At 29.9% G+C, this 27,694-nt stretch overlaps 1 protein-coding gene across 2 annotated transcripts in view; it reads left to right on the forward strand.

Annotated features, from left to right (window-relative positions):
• The first annotated feature begins 4,521 nt into the window (after positions 1 to 4,521).
• LOC136974635 (uncharacterized) overlaps positions 4,522 to 27,694 on the forward strand; it is a 38,985-nt gene continuing 15,812 nt past the window's right edge. Inside the window, exons 1-4 of one of the 2 annotated variants that reach the window (XM_067269559.1) lie at positions 4,522 to 4,677; positions 22,299 to 22,423; positions 22,614 to 22,910; positions 25,666 to 26,845. In XM_067269559.1, coding sequence (XP_067125660.1) covers positions 22,304 to 22,423; positions 22,614 to 22,910; positions 25,666 to 26,325 — 1,077 coding nt within the window. In that variant the 5' untranslated portion in view covers positions 4,522 to 4,677; positions 22,299 to 22,303 and the 3' untranslated portion in view covers positions 26,326 to 26,845. Of the gene's footprint in view, positions 4,678 to 22,298; positions 22,424 to 22,613; positions 22,911 to 25,665; positions 26,846 to 27,694 lie in introns of those variants that run through there. The other variant, XM_067269560.1, reaches the window with a different exon arrangement.

The raw sequence follows: 27,694 nt of genomic DNA on the forward strand, positions 1-27,694 counted from the left end.
GGTCGCGGAGCTAAGAAGGTTGAGAATCGCTGATATAGAGTAATTCCGCTCGTTATTTTTTTTTTTTCATTTTTTATTTTTGTAACTCTTTCCGCCCTGTGGGCACTAAGAGGGCCTCTTATAGCAGGCCCATTATAAGTTCGGCCAGGCCCACAATGGGGCAGCCGGGTGGTGAGGGACGGGGACCAACATATCCGGATGCACCACCACCCGAAAAATTCCTGGGGATTTTTCGACCCGTCCGGATTCGATCCCGGGTCCCCCAGGCGGCAGGCTGCTAACCTTGACCGCTCGGCCATCAGGCCGCCTTCCGCTCATTATCAAGAAGCAATGGAAAACAAATTTCATTATATTTGTATCGTGGGTGTATACAGAGAAAGAAGGCATGCCTCATATAAGCTTTGTTAAAAATAGAATTAAATTGTGTTTAATATTATGCTTTTTGATAAATTTTATGTAATTTGGCAAATATGACATTTAAGCCTTTGTAAAGCCGAAAACGTTTATTAATTAAACGTTAGTCCAGTAATTATTATTATTATTTTTAAATGCATTAATATTGTAATTGCTTTAAAATAAAATTTTGTATAACTTCATTGTACATTCTTTATTATACTCTAAATTTTCTGTCATATTATTGCACCTCTTTAGGAAGTGTCTATGTACGTAATTGCATTAATTTTAGCGTCTATTTAATTAGTTTCAATCACGACAGTAAATGATGCGGATGATTGTTTCTTTTAAACTACTTGATCAAAAAGTTAGATAAAATTCAGGTTGCATAATCATCCGAAATTATTATTATTATTATATTTTTAAAATGGAAATCACTGGTTTTATGCAATTTCACTTTAATATCGTATAAAATTGACTGCCCGTACAAGTTTGTTTAATAACGTCTCTGTATTTTATTGAAAATTTTTGAAATTTTGCAAGGAAGTTTAGAGGCACTTTGGTACTAAATTTTGGTGGTTAAAGGTCGAAGGGTGGGGAAAGTCGGGGTCGCGTGTCATATCTCGAGTGGGGTCAGACTTAATGAAGATTTTGTTGGTTATTAGCATTTATAATTTCTTATGAAACTCGTCTCTTCCCTCAAAATTAAGCTTTTTGCCATTTTATTATAATCAATAATATAAAAAGTTTTTAAATAAAATATCGTAACAGATGGCGCCAGACATAATTTTAGATTTTTTGCCGGAAAAGTTATGCAAATCGTTGCTGAATTATTACCAATTTCTAGTTTTATGTACAGTATATTTAAATGAATGAGCATCGAAAAATGCCACACAGTCAATCAGAATTTCATTTATGGAACGTGACCTATATTCTACCAATCATACAATTCTGACATCGCACTCCAACAAACTGAAAATGCCGCCATTATTTCTCTCTCTCTCTCTCTCTCTCTCTCTCAATATTTTGAAGTGTTTACAGTACATTTTGAGTTGAAAGTTCATCGTAATTTGCATATATTTTTGGAGTAGTTTTATGTTTCTTAAATATTTTTCTAGTTATTTCGTTTATAAATCGAGATAAAAATAATTTTCATACCGGACGATAATAATGACGGCATATCTGGTTCCGTTACAATGCGGTTTTATTTTGTCTTTTAAAATCGACTTTCTTAATATTTTAATTAAAATTTTTACATTTCGTAATTTTTTTATCCCAAATATCCGTCTCGCGCATATCCAATCAATGCCATTAACAATTGTTTTTCGTTTTTTATAAAACATAAAACTATTGATTTAGAATTGTAAAACAGAAACAAAATATAGCAATTGTAAAACAAATGTAAAACAAAAACAATAAAGAAACACAGCGTTGTCCATAAATTACGTAACGGAGACATGGGTGAGTGAGTATGCAGTTACTGTTACGATGCGTTACAGGAGGTATTTACAAAAGGTTACGTGATGCTAGGATCTCAACCCATGAGTAACAGAGTGATTCGTTTTTGTTTCCGAAGAGTTGTGTAGCAAACAATACTGTTTATGTCACTGTTTTTACGTAATTATTAAAACAATGTAACGTCCAATATCCCGTGCTGTGTACTATAATATAATTATGGGGTTCGATCTCGTACTGTTTCTCAAAGTCCCTATAGTTGTTTAGCTGTAAAGAAAGTAAATACAATCCGCATTAAAGCATAGATGAAATTTGATACAGTCTATACCATGTATAACATGTATATGATATAGACGGCGTAAGAAAGGTGTACCGTGAGAAAAAAAGATTACCGTGCACTGATCTGAAGGATGCACGAAATTACGCTTAGCATCGTCTGAAACAAGACATCACAAAACTATGTAAACAGCTTCAATAAGCAAATTACCATCAAATGTTTAAGTTAACCTAAGCTTCCATTTACTCCCAGGAATTTTCGTATAATTTCTGTTAGTAGTATTCTAGTATTTAATAATAAAGTGGGGTGAAAAGTGTCTTTCGCAAACGATATCTGTTGATTTGTAATGTTTGTCGTCTCTGGAAATCATTCGCTGCCGCTTCAGTAATAATTCCAGATCTTTAGTTCTTTAAATAAAATTACGTTGCCTGAACATGTGGCGTATCCAGCATGGCATCCAGTCACAAACAAGATTGCCGGATAAGTACTCAGAGTACTGCTCTGGGGACCCAGGATCGAATCTGGACGAGTCAAAAAATCTCCAGAATTTTTCGGGGTTGTCCGTCCGGATATGTAGAGCCCCGTCCGTTACCACCCGGCCGCCCCATTGTGGGCCTGCCCGAATCTCTAATGGGTTTGCTGAAAAAGGCCCTCTTAGTGCCTATAGGGGCGGAAAAAAAGAAAACAGGTCACAAAACATGTTTTCCCCATCGTTAAATAGCACGTTTAGAAATAATTCACCGAGAAAGGCTAAATTTACAATTAACAAACGGAACCACTACTTTTTGAACGCATATAAATCACATAGAATACACGTCACAAACGAAATAGCCAACAACGATTATTACGCCTTCTGGTAGATATGTGAGCAAATAAATAGCCTTATACGGTTTTGAAAAGGAGCTCCTTCACTTTTTTTTTTTTTTTTATACAGTGATATAGACCAGCAGTCGGCAACCTTTCTGACTTCACGGACCACTAAACTCACAGTTTTGAATCCCGCTGACCACTATCATGAATTTTTTTTTTAACGATATAAAATCTGTAGAATAATGATCATAAAAGTTCAATTTTACTATATCAATATGAAACTCGTGTGTTTAATTATAACAAATTAATGCAAACTTAAAGTTCATTGCTGCTTGTTTGAAATAAGTTTATGGGTTCTTAGCGCTTTTCCACGAAGGACGACAATTGCACTCACAGTATTGTTTATTGTTCATTATTTATTGATAACAGGCACTTCGTATTTGGTTTTAGATTCGAATAAAAACCTGCAATGAATGAAAAAAAGCAACTAAGCATTTTGCATTTCTTTCGTAATACTTCGCGTAACCTTCAGTTGATCAAGGTCCAAATTTCTGCACGGACCACCCAAATTTTTTTGCGGACCACCGGTTGCCGACCGCTGATATAGACAGTGTTTCTCAACACATAGCTACCTTGGGGTCACAGACTACTTCAAGGGAGAAACAGGCCAAAAATGAACTTTTGGGAGCCAGAGCAAACGCTAAGGGTCCACAATAAGAGTAAAATATTAAAATTATATGAAAACAATTAAGCTTTAATAAGCAAATTATTAAAATATTATGTTTAAATAAAATACATAAGGACATCTTGAACTTAAAATGTTTTATTTATCAGCAAAATTCATACATTTGCTTCTTGTAAACGAAGACATACCGAAGCTTGCAAAACATGTCATTTTCATTTGTTTCATCAAAGGATGTTTACCACGTTACTCCATAATGTTAATTATTAATTAAAGTATAGGCATATTTTAATACTATTGGCTATATACGCATATTGCATGTAAATGTATAGAGTGCGTATACCGTGAAATGTATTGTTTACATCAACCATAAGAATCATACTAAATAGAGTAAATGCCACTTCGTTACACGTTTTATTTTTAAAAATGAACGCATAAGTACAGTACACGTGCATGTAGTTCACATGAAATATGCTATAATTGTTTTAATTAAAAATCCATTGTTCAATATTTAAAAAAGCAGTGGAATTATTAAGGTTTATTTTTTATTTTTTTCCCGAACTACTATTATAGGAAACCACAGAAAAATATTAAGCTCAAAGGAGAGAAAGATCGAAAAATGTTGAGAAACACCGATACAGATTGTATTCTTTTTTTCTTTCTTTCCTTTATATGAAGACTACACTAGACACTGTTTTCTCCGAAAAGTTACGGACTCATTGGCCCGCCCCCTAGTTTATAAATAATTCATTACGTATTACGTAACCGCCATCGGCCATAATGATTTTTCTTTAAGTGTTGCCATACGGGAAAAATATTATGTAATAAATTTTCATATAAAGAAACGGTTAAAGAATATGACATCGAATACATATAATATTAAACAATATAAATATAAAAAATTAACTAATATGTAAACGTTAATAAATATTGTTTTCTGGAAGAAGGTAGCGCTGTTAGATATGCGTCTGGGTGCCATTTTGTTGGTCTTAACGCCGAACGAGATATCTTCCTTGGAAAGCTAATTATTGAGATTCTAAAACATAATTTGATGACAAAGGTAAGTCGAATGGTAAACAAATACGAGTCGATTCTGTCTGGTGTAAAATTTCCGTTTCGGATCGTTTTATTCGTCCGATACGATCGTAATTATGTCTGCTTGTCTAATTAGATTTCGTTTCTTTTATCTTTTTAAACCCAATTTTTATTTTTATAAAACATGGAAAGAAGTTCAAAAACTATTTTGAGTTTCTTTTATTCGTGATTTGTTTACCTCTGATGTAATTATTCATTTAAACAGTGAACTATAGTATTGTTGGTAGAAGTTACCTTTAAGTCATTCATATGCATATAAATATATAAACAAATTAGCTAAAATTAAGTCCTACCGTATTCATTCATTCAGTCCATATATGTATATATAATTTTTATACATATAATTATTATATTAAAGTTTATTTATATATATAGAACAATGAAATTTCTGAGAGTTTAGAAATCAAAATAATTTAAATGTAATTTGTTCGAGTAGACTTAGAGATGTGAAATTTGACTCTAGAAAGCCGTAATTTTAGTGATGAGCGGCCGAATAACTAGACGTGAGCGTGGGCATGTCGATACCACAAAAGTACCGATATCAGTATTGCGAGCGGTTTTAAGGTATCAGTATCGGTCTTAAAGTATTTATTTATACTGGCCAATATCAAGTGTCGAAACTGGAAATTTTGGTCCACAGCTTGATTTTGAAATATGCTGTGTAATTGAAACTTTGTTTAATTTTAACATAAATAATATGCTTTATTCTAGTTATATAGTTATTATTAACAAATTATTGAAACTGATTTCTAATATAAACTAAATGTTACTGATACTGTGTTGGTTAATTTGAGGTTTTAATGTATTTTCGAATAATTGGAGAGTTATAAATAGTGATCTGAACCAGGACTGCGGAGTCTGTAAAAAACACTCGACTCCAACTCCAGATAATTTTAGCAGGCCGACTCCGACTCCCGACTCTGGCAAAATTAAATACCAAGTCATTATATGGGGGCAGAAACACTCATAGAGAGGTACTCTACTCTGAACAGAGCCTGGATGTTTACCCAAATACTTTTATAGTTAGTATATTTAATATTTAACTTACATTAATATTTATTTGTATTAAAAAAAAAACAATTTTTAACAAATATTTAATAAGAGAAAGGGAGCAATAAAATTCTACATTTACATATCTTTATTCTACAGCATTTGCACTTCAATTTAACCCTTGCAGAAAAGTTAGTCCAACTAAAAAGTGTGATCTAGTTACTTCAGCCCTTTGTTCAGAAAAGAAAAATATATATGTTACCGGCCAAACCTGATTTCAGGCCAAACTAATTTGTCCTAGGCCAGGGATGGTGAACCTATGGCATGCGTGCCCAAAGTGGCATGTAAGAGAAATCATCTGGCACATAATGTATTATATGATTTCTGTCTTTTTCAATCATCCTTTCTGTTTATCACCTGATCATCTTTTTTTTCAATCTGATTTTTTACATTTATTCGAATTAAAGCGTATTCGTTTAATAAGGCAATCGTTAATTCGTTATAATTAGATGAACAATATTTATTCAAACATAGTCTACTTAATTATAAAAAAGGGGTTAATGTTACCCTAGGTATCAAAGGTGGCGGCTCGTCCCCGATTCCAGCAATCAGAAGACGGAACAGTGGGGACGCACGTTCTAACCTAACCTATTCTAATAAATTACTATAATTATTAGCATCCAAATTATTAGAATAGGTTAGGTTAGGTTAGGTCAGGTCAGGTCAGGTTGTGCATCCCCACTGTTCCCTGTCTTCTGATTGCTGGAATCAGAGATGAACCACCATCTTTGATACCTAGGGTAACATTAACCAACTAGTTTGTCCTACATGTGTCAGGATATACTAGTTTAGCCCAGGACAATCTAGTTTGGCCTAAATACTTTAGGCTTAACTAGTTTGACTTAGGCTGAGCTGATTTATGTACTATAAATAGGTGCCAGTGTAAAAAAAATGATTTTATGTAATTTGAAATGCCACCACAGTACACCCTGTAAAAATAAATAAAAGATTAAGTATTTTATATGTTATGCTAAGAAGCACAAATAAGTTCATTTTTAATTTTAGTTTGACTCTAAAAGTTGTTGTTATTATTTTGTTTGAATTTTTGAAAATATTTTTGAGAGTTAATTACCTTCAAAAGTGCATGGCTTAATAAAAAAAATACAAACTGATAAGTACTAATTAGCTTATTTTTATTTTATAGTTTTGTACAAGTGTTGTGTCACTTCTAATCAATACCAACTAGTTTGGCCGGTAACATATATACTTTTATCAATTAGTCTGGCTCATTCAGAAAAATAGAGTACTTATTTAGAGCAGGGATAATAAACAAATGATTCAAAAATATTCAGATTCAGTTGGGTCAAAATTTAACTACTAAACACAAATACTACAATGAAAACTACATATTTAATAAATTGAATTGCTGCATTTTCTATTTAAAATAAATGAGTTATAACAAAATACAAAACATTTAAAAAAATTAATAAAAAATTTATTTTATATTTTCATGTAAAAAAAAAACTAAATTACATTTATAATTTTGAATTTTATAAAATGGTTCTAAGAAACAAAATAGCTTCAATTAAATCCTCCTTCATAGATGTCCTTAAATCAGCTTTAATTATTTTCAAAGCTGAAAACAATTTTTTTACACTGACTTGTGTTGGGGGCATTGCTGTGACCGATCTAGCTGCATCGTGAATAATTTCTGGATAAATTGAAATAGCTTCTTCCATGTTCAATTTTGATAAACGGTCATACTTTTTTATTTCAATTAGTCTATTTAAAAAATTTTGTTCAAATTTTATTTTTTCAGTTTCTGCTGGTTTAGTTTCTTGATTTGTTAAATGTCTTTGCTTCACTTTGAGACGTTCTAAACTATCCAAATATGCTTCGAAATCAAGTTCTTATTTTGGAGATGATGATTCTGAGTTGTCATTACATTCATTATTTTTATTTTCAACTTTTGATTCATAAATGTAAGGTAACTGCAACCTTTTCAAGCGAATAGCTATTTCACAAAGTTTTTTTTCCCTGAGGCAATTTGATTGTCATTTTGTAAAATTCAATTCATTGGATCAACGTAAATAGCGGCTAACAAGATTTTATTGTCTAACAACTGAATCTCTCTTTTTCTCATTGAAGATGAAATTACATTAGCAACAATTCCTTCAGTTTTGTTGAGCTGATGCATCAAAGTTTTCTACTGTAAGAAAAAATTTTCAGGTGTTAAATCTTCAGCTTGTAACTTTAGGGTAATAGTATAAGGGTATGACAAGATGCTCTCTAATTTTTCTATTTGTTTCCATTGGTTTTCAGCTAATGAAACAATTGGATTATCAAGGTCTTCAAGGAAGATTTTCAATTCGAGCAACCGCTTAACCATTAAATAAGTGCTTCCCCAGCGAGTAGATTGATCTAAAACAGTTTCGTTACTAGCATGCCTTCTCAGAATGGTATCTATTTTAGGGGTTCTAGATACAGTAGCTACCTGTCTTAATTTTGTAATGATTTTAGCTACCTGAGAGTCTTAATCCATCTCTTATTGCTAATTACAATGTGTGAACAGCACATATATTGGATTTGAAACATATTGGACGCTTCCTCCACAATATCATCTAAATATTCTTATATTTCTATTATAGGCTTGATTTGTGTGTCACTGGCAAATATTTCATCAATGTTTTCTAATGCATTTTCATTATCTTGATCATTGAGTTATTCTGTGCAATGCATATGTACAGAATGACATAATGCTGCATACTTGCAAATTGCATTGTCATTTTCAAAAACATAAAATAAGACATGTTGCCAAACAGTACAGATTTGTTCTTTAGGATCATCAATAGTGCATGGCTCTACATTGTTAAAAAAAAAGGATTTTAGTTGATCTTGTAAGGGAAAAAAACTAAAGAGATTAGGTCTAGACTTGAATGGTCACTTGATTAGTTTTCCTCCTGAACATCATATTTCAAATTATGCAGTATTTTGCCTGCAACAAAAAGAAATACAGTGGGTGATCAGTTAATGAACAGTTCAGTTAACGAACAAATTGGATAACAAACACTTTTGCAAACGATTTTTATGTTCGGACAACGAACACCTCACAGAACAAACACAAGAATAAGTGATGTAAAATAATGAATACCGATTGGTCTTCCCTTGTCTTCGGGCAACAATTCGAAACTTTTTGGAGCACGGGAGATGTTGACATCGACGCTCAACCTGGTATATACTGATCAGATAGTATTCTTGTGAACTTTAAAACTCTTCCTTGTAATTCCAGCCTTTTATTTTTCTGACAGAAACAATTTATTTATAGTATTCGCAAGACTGTCGGGCGGGCACTCGTTAAGTTTTTTGTCAGTTTTTATTTTCGAAAGGTGAGAGTATAATAGCAAAGGTAGAGAGTGGGCAGAAGGTGTCTGATGTTGCTGGGCAGTATGGCTTGAACAGGTCTACAGTAGGCCACAGTTCAATCTTATCTAAGAAAGATACTGTATAAACAAGAAGACTCAAGCAGCTTAAGGAGTAACAAAAATCACATCTGAGAAATAAAGAACATTGAAGAGCTCATAATGGAACCTCAAACTGATCTGACGATAGAAGAACGCCAAGAACTCTTGAATGAAGAACACTAAGAAACTCGGTGAGATATGTTTTCTTCTAAAAAAGAGAATTAATGTCGATATCTGCTATTAAACATTTGTTTGAAGAAGTGGGAGGATGTCAGAACAAGGCATCCAAATGAGGTCGAGGTTAATAGGCTTGGGGATCTCTACAATTACACTGCTATTAATTACTTCTGAAAAATCGTGAAGAGAGAAAAGCAAATGACATTAGACAGATTCTTTAACCCCCACAAACAGAGAAAACATGACTAATAAAAATGCAAGACTGTATGTATATGTATGTATGTATTTTTATTATTACATATAAATGGTAAGAACATAGTAAGAAAGTATATATTTTTTATTTTTTGAGGTCTCCGGAATGAATTAATCAAATTCCCATAAAAAGCTATGGTAAATCGATAATTGGTTAACGAACAATTCGGATAGCAAACAAAGTCTTTTAACGGATTATGTTCGTTAACCAATCACCTACTGTATATGTCATAATTTTTTTACATGACTGGATTAAACATTTTATATTTACAAAATTATTGTATACAAAATTCAACTTCACTTGTAATCTTAGAAATTGTTATAAATAATTGGATCAATTTTGTAAAATAATTCATATTTCAAAACTTACATTTATCAAAGATAATCACAATGCTTAATCAAAAGAAAAGGTAAATGAAATAAATTGATTCATTTGCCATTTTATAATTATATTATTATAATGAAAAACAGACCTTTAGAACTAGTAGATTTGTTTACAAAAGTAATATTTTCACTGTTTTAAGCAATCTTTTTCAGATTCAGAAACAACTTTTAAATTACGTTATGTTCTAGAAAGCAAAAATGCTTCAGTGTGTATATGTTCTACAATTTAAAATTAAAGAATTTATCAATATAAAAGAAAGATTAGGTAAAATAAAATAACAAACAATTAGATAAAGGTAGATAATATTAGATATGAAAAAACCAGTATAAATTTCAATTTAATATAAATTATTTGCTTTTTAAAATATCAATATAATTTAAAACATTTAAATGAGACTATTTTTAATAATAATCTGTTTTTTTCCATTCTTATTCTTTATTTACTATTATATGATTGATATTTTAAGTTTCTAATTTTTTTCTTCTGATCTTATCAGTACTTTCAAATAATCTGATTAACTGTACTATTTTTAAAATAACTTTACATAGGCCTAATTACTGAATTTGTTTGATTATTGCAATTCTATAGGTCCATTTTAAATAACTTAAAAAATATTGAACATGTATGTTGTTAGATTGTTATTAAATTGCACATATACAGGCTTAATGACTTATATTAAATTTTAGCTATCAGAACTCTAAAAATAGTATCTTTGCTTTGGTCATGTTTCAGCTTACAAAATAATGAGGCTAAATATAAATATTTAGTATTTTTCTATAAATTGTACCAATTATTCCATTCATAGAGATAAAATGAAATTATCTAAATCTTTTGAAAATACTATATTCTTGACATGTGTTTTTTTTTCTTTCTTTTTTTTGGTTTTTGTTTTTTGAGAAGTTTTATTGATTTTAAAAGTGATTCAAAAGTTATTCATGGTGTTCTGCTTAGACATAATAATAATAGAAAAATTTGTAAAATAAAATACTAGCTCTAATGACAGTAGGGATGGCCCTTTCTTGGATGAAAGTAACATGCTCAAAGACAAAAAAGGAAGAATGGCACATAAGGGCATTCCTAAGGGTAGGAAAACTATGCGAATTACTGGTACAGTACAATGGCTAGAGTAAAACACCCTTACTTCTTTTTAGTGACAACATCATTATGTATGCAAAATAGATTCAAGAGTTTTGGTTATTTGGATCAAAAAACCAGACCCTTGTTGATATTCCCATGATCATTCACTGACAATGCCTATGGCACACCTCAGCATATAGAGCAAGAAAGCTTTGTCTAAGTACACTTTCTCAACATACACATTACTTTACAACACAGGCTGCTATTAAGAAAGGTGTTTTGAAATAGCTCCTATTCTCCATTCTTCATTTGTGCATGGACCCGTGATCTTTTCACTTAGCCTTTAGGGCTTTTATAAAGAGACCCTACATGCATCATCAGTGTGATAACAGAAGAGAAGCCTCATTACATCTCAAGTTTAGACAAACAGCATGGCTACTCTATGATCTTAGTTAATGCTCTTACATTATGTCAAATAGCCCTCTCAGAGTGGTTACAACCAAACATTAAGTCCTATGTAGTGATCACTTATAATGAGACTCTAGGTAACATCTACTGAGAAATTGCCTGCTTTACAAATACCTGGATTGCATACAGATCTACTGTTTTTTTTTTTTTTTTTTGAAATGATAAGGACCTAGCAGAGAGAATCTGCTTGTCAGGGATCTACATCATCCCTGTACGAGGTAAACTGTTCCTGTGAATATATTGGTGCCATGGCTAGATGTCTGAACACGAGGATTAGGGAACATCAGTATACATTTTTGAAGAGACTTTTTACTATAGCACTGACTACATTCGTGGCTGATAACAATGTTGAATTGTTGAACAATGATAACAGGTTGAATTTGATAAGGCATACACCACTGACAACCTTGCCCTTCTCAAGAACATTGAATGGATTGAAATGTATAAGGCCTTCAGAGGGGCATAGCAAGTAATTATAAGGAGATGAATTCTATTTTGGCAGCATGGTAAGCATTATAAGCTTGCATAAATCTTCTTAGTAGTATCTTGTATATTTTAATAATTTGTTAGATTTTGTAATTTACATATTAATTGCTCCTCTGTTTCTTTGGCACTGTATTTACAACAGGTTTAGGTGTGAAATTTTATGTTTGCTTCATCTACCCTGATGATGTCTGTTTAAAATGGAAGAAAATGTCATTTTCTTTAAAATATATCTGTCATTATTTTTGTTTGTTTGTATAGTTGTGTTTATTATCAGTCATACATATCATCGATGCTTATTTACTTGTTTTTAATTCAGGTTTTACTCCAATGCTATATTGCTGTATAGTATATTGATCTTTGTCTTACTGATAAGGTGATTTTGGTTAATATACTTTTACATTTGTTGCCTATGTTTTACATAGGCAACAAACAGTATATATCTGTCCTGGTGGTACTGTCATTATTCTTCATTGCTCTGTATTATAGAATTTGGTTTGTAATGTTTTTATATATAGCAACAATATTATATTTTTTAAGTATTTTTCATATAATCTGTTACAGATAAATTGTAAGGTAAATTGAACCAGCACAGATAAAGTGGTTTTGTAGATTTCCGGAAGTCTTTTTGGTGTAGTTTCTGGACTTCAATACTATAGTTTAATTTTGGTTGATTGATAGTTATATATAAATATCTGATAGTATTAATATTTAAGAAATGTCTAATCTCTGATGACATCAATAAATTTAGATATACTGTATCTATGCATAATTTGTTGATTTGCTGTTCCAGTTTAATTTGTCATCAAATATAAGATGTAAATATCTAATATTTTCTGGAAGTTTAATTTTATAGTCATTGATATGTGTATCTTCTAGAGCAGGCATGTCAAAGATATGGCTTTCGGGCCGTGATTGGCCCGCAAGACAATTACTTGTGGCCCGCAACATGAATTCAATAATGCTATTTTTTTATATTTTATTATCTTGATACAAAAGAAAATGTGATATTTTGTACCTTAACAAATAATACTTAATGAACAAAATTGTTGAATTCAATAATAATAATTATCATCATCATTGTTTTTATTTTTGTTTTTATTTATTCATATTACTTAGAGTTATTTATTTCATTTGATTTATTTTTATGTTTAATTTTTTGTTTACATGATGTTTTCTCTATTTTATCTTTTGAATTTCAAATTAAAGTCTGTCTTCACAAGATCATTTATTACATAATTTGCACTATTTAGCATATAAATGAGTGTTTTCGAAATATTAGTAAATTACTGTTTATCCTTGTACTTTGAGTTTTGCAATCTTTATTTTCGGGTCAGTTTACAGACCTGCTTCGGGCCTGTAAATTGACTGAAAATGTTTGTTCTGTGATTAAACTTATTGCTGGAAAAGTACAAATGGTGTTTTTTTTTTTTTTTAATTTATTGTCACATCTTGAGTTATTAAAAAAGAGCTTTTTGAGGCTACTTTTGGGCTACTTTTTAGAAAATTTTGGCTACAAAAGCTAAAAACATCTGGCCTGCTGTCATCTCCAGACAAAAATTTGGTACTTAAATAGTTTGAGTTTGACACTCCTGTTCTAGAGACAATAATTTATTTGATTTTTATGTATTATTGTGTAAATTTTATTGAAATTGATTGCTATATTGTCATGTTAAATGTCTATGTATATTTGTAAATAGTAAGTTAGTTTAATTGAGAAGTTTTGTTCATATTTCTTTTAGTACTCATTACTGTTATGTCATTTGCATCCTAATGGTTCCATTGTTGTTGTCCAATACACCATTGTTTGAAAGTCTTTATATGGTTCTACTTTTATATTTAATATTTTGTTTTGTTTACTAAAATGAGATGTCAATTTTTTTTGTTTAATAATTAAGTATCATTACTACAAATGAGAATGTTACCATTATTAGTAAAATTTTGTAACATTTTTCTATTAATTAAAAATGGAATATACTAAGGTAGAATGTCTAACTACCAATTTTGGTTGTGTTCTATAGAAACTTCAAAATTTTGCATTTACAATTACCCCATACCAAAAGAAGAGGTAATTGTAAACAGTATTTATAAATACAAATCTGATAGTATTTATAGTGATAGTCAAAGAATATCCTTCCTGCCTAAATCAGATGGTGCTATGGTAAAGTGACCTCTTGTGGAAATTTGAAAAATGTAGTTACAAACATGTACAGTACATAGCTGCAATAAACATAGTTTTAAGAAAATTTTATTTCCTGTCACTTTGAGGATGATTTTTTTTTTTTTGTAGAAAATCCATTAGAACAAGGAAAAAAATTAAAAGAAACATGCCATATTTGTAATGTTATTCAAAATATTCAAAAATATATAGCTTTTGGTACTGTACATAAATCTAGCTAACAAATTCCATTACAAGTAAGTTGCCCAAAGGAAAGTTAATCATTTATATTACATCTCTTTTGATCATATTTTAAAAGTCATTAAAATTTAATTTTATAAAAATATATGTTTTATTTTAAAAATAAAAATATTAATGCAAAATTTAAAAAAAATCTCTCAAATGTTTATTACAAAGGAAAAAAGTACATGCAAGATTTGCTGTAATGAACGTAAGACATATGAGAACTGATAAAAGAATTGACATATGCCATAGCTTTTCTATGTTCAACATAGAAAAGAACATCCATTTTCCATTGCTCATCTTGTAAGATAAATTTACATACGTACTGTGGATGTCACACTAACAATTGTTTAGCTCAAGCAAAAATTCACATCAAAGGCATTAAAGAGCATTTTAAGTAACTTTTTATTTCTGGCTAGTGCTTTCGATGTAGATAGTATGTAAATTTATCTTACAAGATGAGCAATGGAAAACGGATGTTCTTTTCTATGCATCTTGTAAGCAGAGTTGGTAGCATAAACACAAGATGACTTCTCCGTGTAAAAATATTTTTTCAGATGAGGAAATAAATACCATTTTCCCATTTTCTAATAAACAGTGTTGTACTTAATGACTTTTCTTCTATTAACATTGAACAAATGCAAGGAAATATTTCAGAAATATTGATAACACATTATCTATTACATCAGGCATTTGGATATAACTGAAACAGTTCTTTTTCCAGCAAAAATGTTTTTAATCATCATCAACATCACTTCTTATAGCAACTGCTCAGCACAATGATGAATGAAAGAATGTGTGGATTACTAATCTGCTTGTGCTGATTTCAGGAGGGTCATGCACAACATCCAAATCTCCTCCTCTGCTTCATGAGTTTTAGATCTTGGTCACTCTTTGTTGCAGCACAAGATGTAAATGTTTCAGGTTCACAAAGATGGTAATGGAAACTTTCAAATGTTTTCCTGTCTGGACATTTTTCATTGGGGAAATTTTATGGTACAACTAGGGTTGCCACCTCATAACTTAGTCTTGCCCGGAGACGATGGTTTAAGAAACAAAAAAAAAAAAAACCGGGGATGTTTACATAGAAGTTTCAGGAGGTCAAGGGTCTAAAGTAGGGTGAATACTAGCTGGCCGTATATTTTTAAATATTTTTCAAAAATTACACTTTTTATTGCAATTTCCAACCCTCCAACTTAATTAAACGTATATATAATAAAATCTATTAATTAAAAAAAAATTAAAAAACTATTTGATGTTGTTTTTGACATCAGAAAGTAGCTTTAAATAACTTTACCAAAGTAAAATCCATGCACTAGAACTTTAGAATGATGAATGAAATTTGATTAAAAAAAACCCATAAAAAACAATTAAGTGTTAATCGTGCATCATTAAAGGTTGATTAAAATCATTTTCGATAAAAGTTTTTGAAAAAATTTGGAGACTTTAAAAAACATCCGAAAATCAAAATATATATATATATATATTTATATATTTTTTGAGGGTCCAACAGAACCATTTGTTATGTAACGCTATTTAACCTGCTCGAGACTGACTAGAGCAGGGATGGGCAACCCGTGGCCCTCAGGCGGCATGTGGCCCGCAGTAATATTTTTTGCAGCCCACATGGCATAAAATATGAATAAATATATCAATTTCCCAGCTTAATGATATATCCAACAAATATTCAAATGTTATTTTCTACAACTTATATTTGTGAAAAGTTTTTTCGCAATGAATTTAGTAAAAATTAAAACAAGAAACTGGCTAACAGACACATTGAAACCGGCTAACAGACACATTGAAACTAATTTAAAACTAGCGGTGACTAATATTTAACCAAATATTTTCGATATATTACATTTAAATCGGTGCCAGAAGCTATATTAAGTATACATATGCTAATTTATAATTATATATGAATAAAGAATTGTGATTTACCGACAGTTTCCCCCTCTTTTCTCTTGTGTGCGGCCTGCGTCAGTTCAAAAGTTTTGAAATGCGGCCCTTACGTAGAAAAAGGTTGCCCATCTCTGGACTAGAGCGTGGGACAATAGGAGTAACTATATACTATAACTTACCATTAATCATCAACCAACACGAACAGTGATTATCAAACTGTCACCTATGTAGGCTATATCATGTCACTCTCAATAGAACAATCACAAGAGAGAGTACAACTACATAGCATGCAGCAGCACTGCGCATACGCCAGTTTATAGACATTGTGTTCAAGCCAACGACCACCACACTAGTAATTCGGTACATGGGGAAGAAATATACATGACAGTTTGCATATAATTTTGTACATATTCATTTCAACTTGCACAACCCAGAGAAATATTAATTAACCCTGGAGCCCAGAGATAACTCACTGAATCCCAGAATATCTGGATCAAACCTGTATAGGTGGTAACCCTAGGTACAACCAATGAGCTTCCAGAGCATTGTAGTCTTCCAAACCCATACAAAAAGTCCATGTCTGCTTGCTTCTGATTTGAGTACATGTTAGAATGGAAAACCACTAGATTCTGTCAGTACCTAGTGATGAAGGAAATCATCTGTGGGAGATAAGACATTTTTATTAATAGCAAAAACCAAGACAGACCTTTGTAAAGTGATGTGAACAGTTATGTATCATAGACAAACCTTCAAAACTTGGAAACCAAGCATTTGTAGACATGTGTTGATATAAACTATTTTTATAACTACAGCAGAATCTCGTTTCAAGGATTTTTTTTCAGGTCTCAGCAAATCAATTTAATTTTACCTCCTTTTAGTGGATCCATAACTCAGAATAATGGATTTTTTTCTAGCCTCATCTATTGTAAACTTTGTGTTTTTTCAACGTTCATTTAATATTTGGGTGTTTCTGGGAATTTGTAGAGTTCAGTGATACACTTGTTACATCTAGAATATGTACAATTGAAGAATTGTATAGTCAGCAGTCTGATACAATTGAGGAGGAGCCACCTGGTGAACATTCTGACTCTAATCCAAGTGCAGTGCCGAAATTTAGCAAGGCCATTGAGTTTTTCCGAGTCATGAAGACCTTCCTGATGAGTTTAAGCATAAACGAACAGACTGTACAGTACATGACATTGGTAATATTTAGAAGTTGTAATTAATGGACAGAAAGCATCAAAACAAACTAAGATGAATGAGTTTTTTAACAAATTGTGAAGTGCTAATGAGCATATATAATTTACCTCCTTTTGTGTTCCCAGTACAGTACAGTATATACAATTTCTGTCAGCTTTGTCCTACACACATACAGCTTAATATATAACACAATCTTTAACATGCATGTTTCAATAGAATAATGAATCAAGATCTCAAGAGACTGAATAATTGCAATTACTGATATTTCTTATATGTAGGGAGTTAAATGGAAATTTTTTTGATTAATGGATATTTTCCTGGATGTATGAAAAATCTGTTGTTTGCGATATAATGGATTCTTGGAAAAACGGATGATATTTGGGGCCCAAGTAATCTGTTAAAATGAGTTTCTGCTTATAAAGAGAACTGGATTCAAGATTTTTACTGTTTAGCTTTCAGTGTTAGCTGCTTGCTTTGCAGCAATATTCTTTTTCTTTTCCAATGTTTAAGTGTCTAGTAGATGAAAATACTACTGGAAAGCAAGAAGTTTACACTGAAAATAAATTGTTTTTATTGTCTGCATATGAAGAACTTATTTCTGAGGTTATACCCTGTATTTATTATAAACATGTAGTAAAGTTTATTAAAATTGAATTATTTGGATGTTAATTATTTTGATTTGCATATAAACTGATTTCAGAATTAAGCTGTATATAAAAAATAAATATAATTTATAGTAGTATAGTTCATAATTGAATAAACTATATAGAATGGTATTTAGATAGCATATACTAGATTAAATTAATTTGATTTTTTCATTTGAAGACAGTATGAACAAATGCAACCAAAATTTCCAAAAATTGTTTTCTTCTCTGGATATATGAGAGATTTTTTTTGGTTAATGAGTAACACTTGTCTGAAAAAGTCTGTTCTCTGTCTACAGCAAGGCAACCTATGCATCTAACTTAATAAAATTTGTGGCGTTCTGTAGTATTAGAGCATTATTAAACATAAGGTCATGTACCTAGAGGTTACTAAGTTATTTTATGTTGTCACTAGATTTTTAATTGAAATTCCTAGATCAATTTTCAAGTTGATATCTAGCTTTTGCAATATCATAGAAGTCTACTTTTTGGATTATTTGGTACTTTTGCATTACTGAGAATAAACAGTGTTGAGCAAACAGCAACTAAATCATTCTGTAAGTGAGCATGCTGGTTTTCAGCTCTAGAAATATGATGAAATTTTCAACTTAAAAGCTCATTTGCCATTGTTACCTATCAAAATAATGAACTATATTTGACAAGATTGTTTTACCTTATTTGGAAACTAAAATCATTGTATACCAATCTGCTATATAATGTAAACTGTTTTTGAATGTGAATGATATTTTTAAAAATCTTCTACAATGTCAAAGATGCAATATCAAATTTTCTCAAGCAACACCAGATATCTCTGCTAATATATATGTAATTCTATTATCATCGTTGCCTTTTATTAATGTTGATTAGTTGTGTACAGTTCTCAAAATGTACCTAGTTGTCCATGCTTGCTATAGGTTGCAAAGCATGAAGTAATAAAGCTTTATGAATTGTTACATCTCATAATTATTACTTCATATATTTCTATTTTATATACAAACATATGCAAGTTTAGATAGCTATTAATAATGCTATTTAAATTTGCATGCATTGTTTCAATATTCATTTAGAATTCAATAATTTCTAAGAAATGCAAATATAGAAACAAAAGTGTGTCAGTATGTCAGTAAATCAATAACTCTTAATCTAATAATAACACTAATGGCTTTTATAAAATTTTTGTCAGGTTAAATGGTGTTTTTTTTACTTTTGATACTAAATTATTAATTGTTGAAGACAGGAATATTTTAAATTATAAAATTTTAAAATGAAACAGTCATATATAAATAAACCCAGACACACACACAACTGTCTGCTTTACCATCTGTCTCAGGACTGTATAATTTCAACTAATGTCATTTTGTTTGATACATTCATATTTTTGCATTGTGATTTTGTTGAAAATCTGTTATATTAGAAGTGTCAAATGCAAACATTTTTATTACTATTCTAAATGTCAACAAATAGTGCTAAATTTTTAAGCTGTTGTGAGAATAGATTAATTAGTTATGAAATTTTGTATTAAAGATACACAATCTTACCATCATGTATTGTATTAATAATTAGCAACTAATTTTTTTAATATGAAACTTTTGTATTTTCTGCCTTATTGAATTAAATATAGGGACAGCATTTGATAATTCTAAATACCATAATTTTTTTGGAGGGATAACTTGCATGTTATATAATGTAGTGAATTATGTGCTGATTTTAAATTCCAGTCACAATTAAAGTTGATTCATACTATATAACTGGAAAGTAGTAGGGCAATCAGCCCACCAGACTCTCAATTATCTTCCTATGTTTGCAACAAATGACACCAAGTCAGTCATACTCAACCTTGTTTTTTTTTTCTTTCTTGAACCACATACATTTGCAACATTACACGAGCTTCAATTTAGTACATTATAGGCCTACATCAAATATAAAATAATTTAAAAAATAAAACTCAAAATCTAAATGTAACCAAGCATTTATTAAAAATTTAGTGTAATATTTGATGTTGAGAAAAACTTTTAATACGTGTTATTCTCAATACACCATCAAGATGAGAATCAGTAAGCTATTTCTATGTATTATCTTTGCATATTTTATTTTAGAATAGGATGATTCACAAAAATATATTGATGCAAACAATGAGGATCAGGTGAGCACATTTTTGCACAGTCTTGTATTTGACAGGCACTAATTTCTAAAACTCTGAATACTCTTTTTCCTTCCTCTTTTCTTTAAAAATAACCTCCAGATTTGTATCATTTTTGAACTCGACAAATTCATCAAATAGCTTTGCATAATCACATCCAGTTTAGCTAATTGTGTAGTAGTTGCCATTTCTAGTACCAGGGATTTACTACAAGGGTGACAGATAATTCTTAACATTTCTTAAAACTTGATATCTACTCTTAAATTTCTTGAATAAGGCAATCAAATAATTTAACCTGATCTTATAGTTTTCTGGAGAAATATCAATACCATCTTGTGAAGCTTTGGAAACAAACTTTCTTACAGTTGGAAAACTATGAAGTATTTAATTTTGTATTTCTTTATAATAAATGCTTAGTTTCTCTCCAAAAGCAAATACTTTATTCACCATTTATGAAATAATTTTATTTTTATCCTGTAAACCAGGAGTTGCCAGAGTGGTTGATATCGACCCCAGGGTCAATATAACATTATTGGGGGGTTGATTGAAAAATTGAAACTAAAAATCACAAATATAACTATACATATTATTATGTTTTTGAATATTGTTTTAATGAATTTAATAGTACAGCTACCTGTCAACATGTAAAATGGCTACGGTTCAAGTTGCGCAGAACAGATGGAAATTGCCGAGTCTGTGTTCTGGTTCTTACTTACATAGTACATGTCAAGCATCTGCAGCATTTATAAGCTTGTCTGATTCATAGTACACTGATGTTGTTAGTCATCTCTACAACCATTTTTAAGCCACTGGTTGTTTAATTTTAGTATTTCAAATATATACAATAAATGTAAAATTAAAAGAAATTATTAAAATAGTAAGAGTTTTTTTTTGCTTGTAACACAAACTTTTTTGGGGGGTCAATGTGAGGTTTTGAAAAGTTGTAGGGGGTCAACGATTAAAAAAGTTTGGCGATCCCTGCTGTAAACTATGAGATCACTAAGTTTTTTTTTGTCACCCAGAAAGGCACAATATACCACCATCCATTACTTTCAGGGGTTACTGACATGCTGGTTAAACTGCAACTAAAAAATAAAATTAATCAGATGTAACAAAACTATTTGTTAATTAAATGTTAAAGAAAGCATTATTCTGAGTACAATAAAATAATAACATTGTAATTTAACTGACTTAAAATCAGGAAGAAAGTTTTCATTTACCATGCAATAAAACAATTAGTGGCTTATTGACATTAGTTGTAGTAATAGTTAGTTAGTACAGGCTGTGATGACAATCTACTCTGATCTTTAAAAAATCCAGCAACGAGTTGCTTAACTTTTCTGGCAACATTTGGTGGCACCATCTGTTGTTATAATTTATTAAAAAACTTTTTATATTTTTAACTATTATAAAATGGCAAAAAGCTTAATTTTGAGTATGGGGATGAGTTTCGTAAGAAATTATGAATACTAGTAATGAGAAATCATCATTAAGTCCAGTCTTACTGGAGACACATACAACACCTATTATCTCTCCACCCCCCTCCACCTTTAACCACCAAAATTTAACAGTATCAATTCCCCTAATAAACAAACCTCCCTGCAAAATTTCAGAAATTTTCGAAAGCATAGGAGTTATTAAGCTTCAAAAGGAATAAACAAAATTATGCCACACACATTAACATTCATACATACAGAGAAAAACTGAATGTTTTTGCATTTCTTAATGTTTCAAGGTCCAAATATGTAAAAATCTTGGAGGGGTCATTTTTTGACTGATTGCCATACTTTCCATCTGTTATATATAACAGAAGGGAAAGTAAAAATACATGATAGATATATTAGCATAGGAAATACTTAATAATAGAGTTTGCTATTTTATGTAAATTTCTGCTTACCAAGATGTTTTGGAATGTATTGGTTGCATTACACTGTCCTACTGTATTTTAAAATATATACAGTAAAGATTTAGTAAATCATTAATCTGAATGTGGAATTTTCTTCCAGGAAAGATGGCAAGAGAAAATAGTTTTTATCAAGATATTTTTAATTATATAGTACATGGAAGTTTCTATCCAGATGCAACTGAAAGCAAAAAGAATGAACTATTGAAAGAAGCTATTCAATATACTGTGAGAAATTTTGACTAATATAAATTTTCATATTGTTTTGTTTATATTAATAGCTTAAAAAATAATTTTTAAGAATTTTTTCATTTTATTTTAATAAATTTTTAAAAATCTTTGTCTATCGAAAAAATTTACTTAAATAGTTTCTTACTTATACACTTATATTGTTTCTTTTGTGTGTTTATACATGCAGGTTATTCAAGGCAATTTATATCGAACATTTCCTCCTGCTTGTAAAAAACTACGTTTAGTTTTATCAAAACAGATAAATCAGAAGATTGCAATTTGCGAAAGTCACATTTCAAATGACGATCATTTAAATGTTAAAGAAACATGCTTAAATGTGAGAAAGAAATATTATTGGAAGAATATTGAGAATGATGTCATTGAATTTATTAAACAATGCCCAGACTGTAGTGAAGATAATAAATCATTTCCTATTAAAGCAAAACATCAACAGTATGAATGTTTAGATAGAGTTTGGAAACTGGTAAGTTTATTACTTTTTACAAATTTGAAAACATTTTAATATAAATTGCTAAAAATTACAAATAATTATGTAGTGAATTACTGAACAGGCTGATAAGAAATGATATTTTTAATCTAGAAAATGAGGGAAAAAAATTATAAAGATAATAGTCTGTTTCCTAAAATACAAATGAAGTGATCACAATGGTCACAACAACCATTGTGATCACTTCATTTGTATTTTAACAAGCGTAATGATCAAAATATTCCTTTGATTTTTTACAGAATACTTGGATTGATGTAATATATCTGTATATATATATTCTATAGCTTAGTCTAGCACAGGGATGGCGAACCTTTTTGAGTCCGCATGCCATATTGCAAGCATACTTAGCTTTAAAGATGTTAATGCGTGCCAATGTATTAGACTTCGAATAATGATATTTAAAGAAATTAATCGAATACGCTTTAATTCGAATAAGTGTAAAAAATCTGATTGAAAAAGACAAATCATATGATACATTACATGCCAGATGATTTCTCTTACATGCCACTTTGGGCACGCGTGCCATAGGTTCGCCACCCCTGGTCTAGCAGATCAGCTACATTATTTTTCAATTAACTCATAAAAACTATCAAAAAGGTATTGTGATTTTTTTTTGTGTTAAATGATCTATATACCTTTGTTTTAAAAAAAACAGATTGTTACTTTTTACAGTTTTTAAATATTGAACAACCGACATTCATGTTATATATGACTAGCAAATAAAGTTTGCTAAATTGTAGATATATTTTTATTTCTAAGATTATTATTTAAATAAGATATCTTGATTTTATCTTGAGGAAACCATGTTTTATGTTTTTTTTTTGCGTAGACACAATGCAGTGACAGTTGATTTAAAACACGGCAAATTTTCATCCTTCATTCGGTTATCCAACTGAATAAAGGATGAAAATTTGCCCAGTGTTTTAAATCAACTGTCACTGCATTGTGACTATGCAAGAAAGATATCTTGAGTTTGGAAATGTTGTTTCAAGTTATTTTGTTTTTGAAAACCAACTTATCAACAATTTATCTGATAATCATTAAATAATCTAACTACTAAAACCAATTGCTTAATCCTTCACACCCAACATTTTGTTTATGCTTATTTTGTAATCTGTCCTAAAGCAATAATATAGGTCAGTCAGGTGATATTATTTTAAAAATTCACCAAAAAACAAATTATCATTATATTCATATGAAAAAAATTACATACATTTATTAATATCTTTAGTTATAAAATATATTTTTCAATACATATTATTAGAAAAATTTACAAGGAAAAAAAAATAATATATATCAGAACTTACATTTAAACTTGATAATTTGTAACTTTTTGTCAAAATTAACATTGTCTAGATACCTAGTTTTTTGCTGGCACTGAGCCAGAAAGACGTAGAATATTGTTTTGTACAATTCTATATAACACTTATGTATGTATGTTTATTTATTGTGAAATTATTGAACATTATATCAAACATTTGTTTGAAATCAAATCTTTATTCTTCTATCAACTAATATAATGAAGTAATATACTTTATTCACTTCATATTGAACAAGAATATAAATTTTTGTAATAAACATATGATTATCAGTAGTAATACATGTAATGTTTGCTGATATTTTAGATTAAAATAAAAAATACATTAAATGTCAGAACTGAAGGTCACAACTTGAATATTTATAACATGTTGACTTATTATAGCTGAATGAACTTATTATAGTAATATTATTGCATGAATATGCAAAAAATGAAATAAAAAGTTATCCAGAAAAAATAAATTAAGAAAAAAAAGCATAAATAAAAATTTTTAAGTCAACAAAACACTACCTGGAGAAAAATATGTGAAACAGACGATAGACAAGACGCTGTTGTCAAGTACTGACATCTGTTGTTGATAAATTTTATAAAAATTGACTTTTACTAGGGTGCTTACGAATCGGTACTCCCAAAGTTTTGCTTAACAATAGGGGTACCGACTGATTGGTACCCTCATAAAGAAAGGGTTAATATAGTGAAACCTCCATTAATAGACACTCCTGAATAGAAGACATCTGTACTTAACAAACATTTTTACAATTTCCAGACCCTTCAACAGGACACCTATTATATTTACTTCTAAATAGCAGACTCTGTCATCCATAACTAACTTTATAAAAACATAATGTCCCACCTTCAATATTCTGAAACAGTTAATGATGTAAGAAGTATTTCACAACAAGAACAAAGAATTGGTTCAAATACTCTCTGACAACAAATTTTGTCCATAGGCATCAAATAAAGACTGGCTGAAAATAGGAATATGGGAGGAGGGCAAGTTGTGAAAAACTGAACAATACTCTTTATTTGTTAGAGAAGTCTAATCTGATTAAGTTTCAGGGTCCATACATTAAATGTCAGGCTTGGAAAGTTGGGGAATAAGATTTTTAGCAGAAAAAAGTCAGAGAATCTGCAAATACTGCAGAATCCATCTGTCACTATTTTCAATGATAAAATATAAAATGCCAAAAAGTAACTATGACATGGAATTTGTTAATGATTAATTCTCTTTATTTTTGTTATAAATTAGGCTGAAAATAAGTTACACCAGCTGAATCATACATTTATCTGAAATACATGTATAGCAGCTGTGGAACTTAATTTAAACATTCTTAGAATATAATAATTGCATAAAAAGTGTTGGAAATAATAAATTTAATAACTGTCTTACCATTTTCATTATTTTTAATGCAGGTTGAAATTACGATCGTGGGTCCTTTGACGTATAACGAAACTAAAGTTTATCTTTTTCGATTGGTCGACGTATTTTCAAAATGGATGTGCTTTCACAAATTAAATAGTTTAGATCCCAAAGAAATTAGCAAAATATTACTGAAAGAGTTCTCAGTTTTGGGGTTTCCTGTTGGTATACGTTTAGTGGAGTTGGAAAATAGTGAAGAAATAATTAGTCTATTTGAAAATGAAATAAAAGAATTTATTAAGAAAACAAAAGAAGTTAATAAAATATTTAACAATGATGACTTGACAGTGACAAATGACTTGAATAGTGGTGAAATGGATTTGCATCAAAATGAAATTGATCACAGTCCAAAGGTTAACAGTGAATGTTCAAATTTACCTAATTCTCAAGAATTAACAAACTGTCCAGTAGAAGTAAATGGTGATGGTAATAATAATAGTAACAGTAGTATTGGTGACAATAATGAAACTGGTGACACCAACAGTAATGACAATGGTGATAATAACAACAATGACAACAATAGCAGCAGCAGCAACAACAACAACACAACAACAACAATAGTAGCAACATTAATGAAGCAGATATTACACCTGTGGAAGAAACTGAAGAACAAAGTGACTTCAAACCTGATGAAATCAAAACTACAGAAGTAGAAGTAGAAGAAGCTAATAAAGAATCTGTATCAGATTTAACTAATTCAATTCCAAATGGATCGGATTCAGTGCTTCAAGAGAATACTTTAAATTCTACATTAGAAAATGAAATATTGCTTCAGAGAATTAATGAGTGTGATGACTTTCTTATTAACAAAATAAATGATTTTGAGATATTTCTTGATAACCAAAATGAAGATACTAAACCATTCATTTATATTTTTATTGGAGAGAAAAGTATTGTTGATAGTGAAACTGAAAATCTGTACAAAGACAAACTAGAGAAATTTATTAATCATTTTCCAAATTTATGGGTAGAATATTTACCCAATTTCATTCTAAATGTTCAAAGTTCTGCATCAAGTTCATTTCAAACACCAAGTCAAGTGATGTTTCATCGAGAACCTAATTTATTAGGACTTTTCGAAAGTTCATATTTGAATCATTCAATTCAGTTTCTTGGCAACAGTGTTGAAAATCAGTCCTCTGTAAAAAATGATGTTGCAAATAGATCTTGCAAGGTAAGTTATTTTTTTAATTGTAACTGTTTATTTTATCTTTACACACACATACACATACATATAGTATATACATAAATGTACAGTATATACACATACATAATAGAATATGTTTTAAATTTTACAAATAAAATTCTTTTATAAATTTACAAATAACAAAACAAATCTAAAAAATCTCTGATATGCAGTAAATAATACAAAATATTTTTAAAAGAGACATTATATTGAACTAATTTGTAGATTTGACATTTCTCTATCTAATGAAGTTGCATTTCTTATTGTTGTTACTAGAACTGTTTACTGCATACAATACTTTCTTAACAGCTTAATGGTCACTTAATCACATAAATGTTTGGTAAATAATGAAGAGTATTTAAAATTATTTTTAGATAAGAGAAAATATAATGTACAAAGTCTTAGGTCTAATAAAATTATTTTTAGAGTGACAGACATTTTTTGCATTGTAAACAGATACCTTCAAATTTTATTTTGTTTCTTTTATACTTGTTTTCTTCCTACTAGAAAATCATATTTCCCAAAGAAAATACTTGTTACAATTAAAATAATTAAAAATGCTAATTCAGTCCAGTGAATGTATTAAAATGATGAGTTTAAAAGTTAAGTTAAATATTATTGAAAAATGTAAAAATAGAAAACACTGGCATGCTATAGATTATATAATGAAGATAGAATGTAGTATGATAAAACATTATACCTAGACAAAAAGCACACACAATAAATTAGAGCAATGTGCAAGAGTTCATGAAGGTCCTAAATAGAATTTTGTGGAAAACATTTATTGCTGAATGAGAATTCAATCTAGTGAATTCCTACTGCAATACAAATGTCAA

Source organism: Centruroides vittatus, unplaced genomic scaffold (assembly GCF_030686945.1).
Source record: "Centruroides vittatus isolate TY-2023 unplaced genomic scaffold, ASM3068694v2 contig_352, whole genome shotgun sequence".
Lineage (NCBI taxonomy): Eukaryota > Metazoa > Arthropoda > Arachnida > Scorpiones > Buthidae > Centruroides > Centruroides vittatus.